The sequence below is a fragment of the Nicotiana tabacum genome, chromosome 12 (genome assembly GCF_000715075.1).
Source record: "Nicotiana tabacum cultivar K326 chromosome 12, ASM71507v2, whole genome shotgun sequence".
Taxonomy (NCBI): domain Eukaryota; kingdom Viridiplantae; phylum Streptophyta; class Magnoliopsida; order Solanales; family Solanaceae; genus Nicotiana; species Nicotiana tabacum.
In genome coordinates, this window is record NC_134091.1 from 6368025 (window position 1) to 6377531 (window position 9507).

Below are 9507 nucleotides of genomic sequence, written 5' to 3' on the forward strand. Positions count from 1 at the left end.
AATTTATATATATTAATAAATAGAGAAAAAATAAAAATTCAAATTTTTTATCATAGAGAAAAGGGTAAAATTTATTTAAATTTGAGATGAGAAAGTTTTTATATTATGATAAGAAAAGTCATAATATGGATAAGTCCACATAACTCAAGTCTAATAGATAAATTGAAAAACTAAAATATTGAATAATAAAAATAAATTAGAGATAATGTGAGGAAATTTGTAAATCAATAAATGTAAATAGACAACACTTAAAAATATTATTAAAACTTAAAAAATTTAAAATTTTCGAGAAATATTTTTAAAACAAAATAAATATTTATTTTATGATTACAAAAATTTATATATATTTATCTATATTATATAAAGAATAGTAGTGATAATGATATTAAATAAAGTTACAAATTAATGAAAAGCCACATAAAACGTAATAAAACTATATATTAGATTAAAAAATAGCAAAATTATATTAAATTATTAAAAATATACTATTAGAAAGAAAAGGAAAGACTATTTGAATTTGAGATTAGAAAGTTCTTAAAACTATGATGAGAATGCTCATACTATGGAGAATACCACGAAATTGAAGTCTTATTTATGAAAAATAAAAAAATAAAATAAAATTTTAAAATACATAATATAGGTACTAATGAAAATTAGAAATTAAATTTGAATCTTAAAACTAAAAAAGAAAAAAATTTACGCAAAGAAATAAAATGACAATGAAAATATTACTACAACATTTAGATATAATGTGTTCAAACAATTAAGAAAATATTTTCCTATAATTAGTATCTGAATTGAGTGCTGTTAGTTTAAGTTTGAAAGCATAGCATAATATTTTGAAAATGCGGTCCAATTTACAACATAGAATGATAAGAATTATTTAAATTTAAGATGAGATTTTTTTTATTTCATTAATTTTTTTTTAATTTTTGAAAATATCATGTAAGGAAATAAAACAGTAAAAATATTACTACAATATTTAGATATAATGTGATCAAATAATTAAGAAATATTTTTCTATGATTAAATTAAAATTGTAAAAATATAAATTAATTTCTAATATAGGAAATTTTACTAATGATAATTAAAAATTAAATTTGTATCTTAAAGCTAAAAAAAAAATTAACTGCATCTAATACAAAAATAATTATAAGAGAGCTCAATATATTTGGAACATAATAATCAAATAACTTATGTATTAATATTTTAGAGTAATTTAAAGTTATAATTTAAAATAAAATATGATATTATTTTGGTTATAGATAAATATTAATTTAAAAACTATTTAAAATATAGTAGGGAAGAAATGTATAAAAAAATAAAGCTAGTGTGATTTATACTTTAAATTAATTGAAAAATAAATAAATAAATTAATTAAATTATATTTAAAAATATTGCTAATTAATTTAAATGATTAAAAAATTCCGAATAAGAGGATACAAGCATAAAAATATACCAAATTTCAAGAATAAAATATTTATATTTATTAAAGACTATTATAAAAATAATAAGCAAGATATTAATTAAATTATTAATCTAATAAAAATTATATGACAGTATAATAATATTAAATAATAAATAATACAATAACTATAAGAAAAGAACAAAATAAAAAAGAATTTGCATAAATAATATGATGAATAAGACATATTTGACTTTCAGTCAAAAACAAAGTGACAGTAAGAATTTTCTTAAAATAATATGATATAATGTGTTCAAACAACACAAATCACAACATGACATATTTAGTAGAAATACAAGTACTAAAATCAAGGGATTAGGTTGCTACAAATAAAATAAAAGTTGTCTACTACGAGATTTGAATAATAATTTCATATCTTGCTTCAAAATTAATGTCTAATGTTATATAATTTTTATATGAAAGGTTTATATTTTAAGGTTATTTGCACATGATTCAAACAACCTAGATTATAATTTGACATAATTTGTGTCCGCGCATGGCGTGGGTACTAATACTAATTTTATCTAAAAGGGTAAAGGGAACAACATTATATTTGACTAATAAAATTTTTGGAAAAGAAAGAAAGTAGTTGGACGATTCTCTTAATATATACATTAAGGTTAATAGATTTTCCTCATATAAATAAGGTTAATGCTTACTTAAACAACCTTTTGTTTGGTTAATATTTAATTTCTGTTTGGCTCTTACGTTTTTTTCCGTAGGAGTAAATTATGGGGATTGTGGTTGTGGCTGTAAAGCTACAGAACTGACGGAGAAGACGATGTTGACGCAAGAGAAGTAGCTGTGCTTAGATTTTCACATTTTTTGTTTGCTTTTGGTTTGTGTCGGAGTTTCAAATGTTCTTCTCATGACTTGTTTGACTTGCTGCACTGTATGTTCTCAGCATTGTGGATAAATACAATTAGAATAGTATTTGAATTATTGAAAGGGATCTTTAAACAAATAGCCGATCACATATATTATTTAATTTTTTTAGCTATATATATAGATTATATATAATTATACACATATAATATATAAATTATGTATATATTATACATTCATCGACTATTTTCAATTTAACTGGTTGGGTGGCCAGCTAAAATGTCCTCTTCGGCAGAAATTTTCGTGGGTCGTCCCTTTTTGGAATAGTTGATATTATCTTCTTTTTTTTCCCAACTTATGGACCTTTTGGATCCTGGTCTAAAGATCTTTGTTGAGCAAACTAAAAATCTTATGTGAAACGTTAGACCATGGTCTAATATTTTGTCTGTAAGGTTGAATAATATATGAGCTAACATTAGCCTCGAGTCTAACATTGTCTGAAAGAATAATTTATCAAGGGCTATATTTGCACAACTTTTAAAATATGGACAAACTCTAAATGATGGACTAAAATGGACATTTGCAAAAATCACCAAATCAAGGGAAACTACCAATTATGTCCATTTATAAGTAGCTTATTATAAAAATTGGCCAATTTATAAAATATTATTAATATTAGCCAATTAGCTATTTGTAGCAAAATATATCTATTTTTGCTTTTTTTTTTTGAGTGAGTGTTATTAGAATAGATTGGGTACATCTTAAGGAGCTTGTATCTCAGTTTTGGGATGATTTAGTGAAGTTTTGAGGTGGCTTGGATTAAAAATTCGAAGTAAAAACTGAACATGAAAGAAAATGATATGTGCATCACACTATGTATCAATTATGTATCACATTTGTATCAATTGTGTATCACATGTATATCCATGTATAGTTGTATGTGAGATACATGCGTGATACATGTTTGATATATTGTCGCAGAAAGATTTTTTTGAACTCAATTTAATTACGAATTTTGATACACAACCAGTCCAAATCACCTCCAATCTTCCTCAAATTTTGTATATTGACTTATCTATATGTTTTCAATAAATTTTAACTATACCCATTGAAAAAGTTATTTTTTGCTTCTATTTTTGGAATATTGCATTTTTTTTGTATTGCATCACCTTATTTACTACCTCATTTTTCTGGAATTGAAAATTTTCCTTTCCGTCTTAAATCTAATGTTGCTAATCACATTTTAAAATATGGAAGGAAATTTTTGCATGTAATTCTTTGAGAGAAAGAACCTTATTTATTTGGTTTTTCAATTTTTATATGCGTTTGACTAGTTTTGCTAAGTCTATGACTAATGACTAGAGGTTGATAAGTTGAAACTTATTTGGTACATTTGTATAAATTTCCGTAAATCACCAAATCAAAGTGATGGACTAAAATGGACATTTGCGTAAATCACCAAATCAAAGTAGGTCTACCAAAATGGAAACCAGAGAAAATGGCCCATAAAATCCAGCCCAAATTGCTAGAGCTTCTGCTTGAATCAACTCTATATTTTACCAAAAGAAAGAGCTGGATCCGATCCATGACAGAATAATTCAAGTGAAGTGGACGTGAAGAAACGAAGCTCCACTTCTCCATCTTCTTTGGTTCCTCTTTTATAGTCAGTCCCTCCTTCAACAAACATAACATAACATAACATTATTCGTCGGATAACAGTGCTGAAACTGATAATGGAAAATACGACAGGATTAGGAGGAGGAGTAACGATGTTTGTGAACGCGGAGATCGATACGAGTGCTCCATTTAGTTCAGTAAAAGAGGCAGTCATGTTATTCGGAGAAAGAGTTCTTGCTGGAGAGCTCTACTCTGCTAAGAAGCTTAAACAGGTCCATTTCCCTTCTTCACTTTATGTTATAGTATAGCAAATTTAATTACATGTTATTTGACTACATATAGCAGAATTCAAATTACATTTTTACTTAATTATTTTAGTTATACTAAGTGGATTCAAAATATAATATTTATTATTGTTTTAATCAGAGCCGGATGTAATATATAGGTACCGGGTTTAACTAAATCCAGTACTTTTGATGCTGAACATAAATTTATGTGTAAAAATTCATTGAAATTATAACAATGAGTAGTAGATATGAACCCATGATTCAAATACGCAATGGGTTCAATGCTAAAAACCTTAAAGGTTGAACCCATAAAATTCAAATCCTGGATCCGTCTTTGGTTTTAATGGTTTGAATATAAAACTAGGAACTTTTACCTCCTATAGAAAAGTATACACCCTATTTGTTATAAACTAAAATGATTTTAAAATATTATTTTCTATAGTTACCTTTTATATTTTGTAGCAAAATAAGTATTTATGGTATATACTACCATTGAGGCATGAAATACGCTATTTATGTTTTCTTCTCTCTTAGATAGCTAGACATACCTATTTTTAAGGTGATTGTCATTATTGTATTCATGAATACATGGCACGAATATATGTGAATACATGCGCGTACAACTAGACTATCCTGATTTTAGGCGCTTTTTACTGATGTATTCATGAATACAGCAGCGCGAATACATGTGTGTACAGTTGGACTGCCCTAATTTTAGGCGCTTTTTGCTGTTGTATTCATGAATACATGGCGCGAATACATGTGAATACATGCGCGTACAGCTGGACTGCCCTGATTTTTAGGCGCTTTTTGCTATTGTAATACAACGAATACACTACCGTAACAACTTAATAATAGCTATAGGAAGTAATTATATATATGATAGATATAGAAAGTTAATAGCCACTAAAAATAGTGATTTCTGAAAAATCCTCATAAAACTATGGTCTGAATCTAAAATAGGATGGATTCAGTTGAAACCAATGTAGTTAGTCTAGTCCGCTACAACTTTAATTTCTAGAGTGTAACTAAGCTTGATGTATTTTGTATACATAGGGCAGGGAAATTGTTTTCCTACCTGTGTATATTGAAATTCATAATGTTAAAATGTGAATGTGCATAACGGTGGGTACAAAAATGATGAATTAACCTAAAAAAAATGAACAACAAATTAGAGGACTTTGCTTGAGCGGCAATAAAGTATATTTTTTTCATGTTAGAGAATAAATTAAGGCGTGATACAGTGGAAAAAAGGGTGCACTAAGAATTAAGATACTTAGATATATCAAAGATTCTGAATAATTTTACAATGAAGTATTCAACCTGTTTGTTTTTAATTTCTGTTTAGTGACAATACCATATAGGAGTAATATTCTAATATCACCACGTTAAGTTATCTGCAACAATAAGTACTGTTAATTACAGCAAGCACCATCTGATAACCTGGAAAATAAGTGGAAATAACTTGCTAATCATATTAAGGGGTCGTTTGGTACGATGGTTAAACAAAAATAATCATGGGATAAAAATTTAGTATTACCGCCTTATCCCTTGTTTGGTTACTAATCTTGGGATAAGTTATTCTAGGATTAAACATTATCGTCATAACTTATACCCACCAAAGTATGCACTAGTAATCCCAAGATAAAACAGTAAAATTTACAATCTTAGGATTAAAACAACATATCAAACAATCAATAAGAAATAATACTAGAATAATTAGTCTCAACCAGTGGCAGAGCTAGAATTTTCACCAAGGGGTATCAAAATATAAAAACCTAGATATACCGAAAAGTTAAGGGGAGTCAACATATAATAAATATACATAAAATAGAGAAATTCATTTAGCAATACATTGTAATTTTTCGACGAAGAGGTATCGATTGACACCCCTTGTTTGAATGTGGCACTGCCAATTGTCTCAACATAACTAATCACAATATAACTTATCCCGACATAACTAATCTCTGGATACAACTACTCATTTTTTTCCTGGATTTCATTTTCTGCGGATAACAGAAGAAGGATGGATCATCATCAAGTGAAGATGACATGAGTGACCCATTTGATCTTGGAACAGTAACTACAGAGCTGCAAGAGACAAAGCAAAGACTAGAAAAAGCACGAGAAGAAAGATTTGTAATGGTTACTTGTCTCTCTTCTTTAGAAGAAGAACTTGAACGCACAAGAAAAGAGCTTGAGAATTTAAAATTTGAGCAAAAATCCAAAGAACAAGTTATGGTGTTCTTACAAATGCATCCTTCTCTCAAGAACAAGAAGAAGAAGAAGAAGAAAATCCCTCTTATTCCACTTATAGGAGGAATTTTTTCTAGGAAGAAGCGTAGTAATTCTGATATTTAATCAGCTCGAACAAATTGATATGCAAATCACGAGGAGTAAGGCAATTCAATACTATATATAGCCGATAAATTTTCAATAATTTTGTTTAGAATCACAGTGTGATTTTATTTTATTTTATTGGGAAAAATTCTCAGGGATACCTTCAGCCACTATTCTTCGGATGCGCACTATAATCTGCTCACTATACAGTATAACTTGTAAACCACACCGTGTGAGTTATATAGATGTGTTTCTTTGTGTAAATTTTTCAATAATGTTGTATTATTACTTGAATGATATGTAGTTCCTTTCGCTTCTTGTACTAATGAACAGAGAATGGGTTTTACAAATATCAATTACAGTCAGACTTCTCTATAATAACATACTTATATAACAATAAGTAAATCTAAAGATATTAATTTGACCAAATCTTTTAAAACCATAATACACCAGTTATAATAAAAATATACATTAGTATTAACTTCCATAATTAAATATTTTATTTAAGTCTATTAAAATACTTAAAGAATTTAGTTTCTAGTAGTTTAGCTTTGAAATGTGTGCGTTAGAGTTTAAATCTTTGTACGTTTAGTTATGAATTTAATAATAATATAGTAATTTTTTTCTACATAAATAGTGAGCATGCATATATTTTGAGATTTTAACTTAAAATTATCTTTTTATATATAACATTAAAAGGGGGAAAAAGTTATATTTTGGATAATTTTTTTCTGTAACAACCAAAAAAAATTTAAACGATAAATATTGTTATATGTGTAATAACTATTTACTATAAAAGCAAAAAAAAAAACGATATTGTTATAGAGAGACTTGAGTACCTTGTCTTCAAGTTAAGATTTAGACAAGCAAATTTGTTACTATAATTAAACCTGAAGATATTCCACATGTGCGACAACTATATATGCATAAATTTACAACATGGGATCATTCGAACGCTCAAAATTCAAAAGCCAACACAAGCACCAAGCAAGGTTGCATATAGTAATACCTTTCAAAGATAAACAAAATTACACAATAACGTCGGATTTTCTACCACTGAAAATTCCCTGATCTTGTGAAGACTTGTTGAAAAACTCTATACAATCAGCAATAGCTTCATTATAATGAGAAGATGATGAATAATAGGAACTACACGAAGTCTTGGGCGGGTCGGGCCTATCACATGACCTCCGCCTTTGTCCTGAGCCCGGCCCGGAGGCCATCGTTCCCTGAGCTCGATTCGGCCTCCTCCGGCCGGACGTTGGAATCGGAAAAACAAAGCGCAAAACAATCTTTCGGAAGCGATCAAAAAGCTTCATAGCTGAGAAATTGATCAATTTATTAGAAGATTGAAAATTTTCTGAGGATATTTCAGCACTACTACCTCTTACTTGTATAACAAAACTCTCTCTTTGAAAAGAAGGCCTTTTACTGTTAGTGTACATTATTGTTCTTTCTCTTTTGATATTGGAATTTCCAGAACACAAAGCTTTTGTATTTTGCTTAAGTCTGGCTATAAGAAGAGATATATATATATATATATATATTCATGACAAGGAAAAAGATGATGTCTCAAATCTTTAACCATGTGACCAAATCATATGTATGGGCTTTTGCTGTCCTTTCCAACTACATTTGTTTATTCAGATTGTTTCATTAACTTCCAAGTAATAATCATGTCTCGTACCATGATATTCACTTAGAAACTGAATTCAAAGATTTGATTAAAATAATCATGTTATAATGGTTTTAATTTCCTTGTCTCTAACTTTTTGAAGCAACTTTCAGTATATATTTGCATGTTTTAGCGTGTGTTACAACAAGTTATAGATGCATGCATCAAAAATTTAATCCAATTACGTGAAGATAGATATCAACTAACTTTTGGTCATTTACGAAATAGTAAATAATGTTCAAACAGAGTTTATCCGAAAAGGCATAACTACTAAGTGTTATTTTTCTTGATTAATTAACTTTTATGCACTAGGTAATTACGTACGAAAAAGCTAAGGTGATGAATTATCTACGGTGTAACTTCAGAACGGAACGATGGCTTGTGATAAATGATGAAAAATGCATATTTTTTAGTATATTTACATATTAATTCTTGTGTGAGTCGCGGAAGATTACATGATTTTTGAAGTGAAATATGTTCATTATGTTTCTTATGTGTAGGAACGAGTTTGGATGATAAATGATCAAAAGATAACAAACAGGAAGAGATGAAAAGAATTGGGATCTCGTCCAATCTCGTGTGTGACACGAAAACAGACGCAAAAAAAAAAAAAAAAAAAAAAAACTGAAGACACAAAATAGTGAAGTGAAGCGAAGGCACGGATCGCTTCGCGAGCTGGACAATTGCGAAAGCTGAGTCCGAGTCCATGGGCGCGCCACGCGCAAAGGAAGACGCAAATTCCAGCTCTCCTATCCGAGATTGGATTGTATCGGACTGCCCTCCACCCTACCTAGATCATATAAATATACGTTAAACATGATTTTTACATAACTTTGGAGAGGAGACACTACTTTAGGGTTACACAACACCTTAGAGGCAAGAATACACTAAGGAACAAGATTCAACCACTGACTTTTTCTTTTCTTCCTATTTTCTATTATTGGTTATAAATTTTAGCATTGTATTTTCACATACCACTATGAGTAGCTAATTTATTATTTCGGGTTTTGATGGAATCTTTTGGAGGATGAATTCTTGTTAAGTTTGAATATAATTTAGCCTTTGGATTTCTTTACTTGTTTATCTGCGTGCTTATTTTTGTTGATTGAATGATCATCAATTGACTGTGCCTATTTATTATGTATTGCTTGTGAAAGGGTACATAGTTAGATAGTTATTGAACAACGTCACTCCTAACGTATATGAGGAATCAATACGGCAGGTTTAAAGGTGGGTTTAGGAATAACAAAGTCTTGACGTGGTCATAGTGAGCGGTAAGATTGTGCCAGCTAGCGTAG

General features: G+C 28.8%; 1 protein-coding gene across 1 annotated transcript; it reads left to right on the forward strand.

The window, feature by feature from the left end:
- The first annotated feature begins 3915 nt into the window (after positions 1-3915).
- Positions 3916-6798, forward strand: LOC107766984 (WEB family protein At1g75720-like). The gene is made up of 2 exons (XM_016585905.2): positions 3916-4179; positions 6214-6798. Exons 1-2 carry the CDS (start codon positions 4024-4026, stop codon positions 6553-6555), a joined length of 498 nt encoding a protein of 165 aa, XP_016441391.1. The 5' UTR covers positions 3916-4023; the 3' UTR covers positions 6556-6798.
- The last annotated feature ends 2709 nt before the right edge of the window (positions 6799-9507 follow it).

Bases quoted from the DNA above. Each gene is read 5' to 3' on its own strand.
- LOC107766984 (XM_016585905.2), top strand. From the start codon at position 4,024: ATGGAAAATACGACAGGATTAGGAGGAGGAGTAACGATGTTTGTGAAC. The intron at 4,180-6,213 runs GTCCATTTCCCT...TGCGGATAACAG, and splicing joins CTGCTAAGAAGCTTAAACAG to AAGAAGGATGGATCATCATC.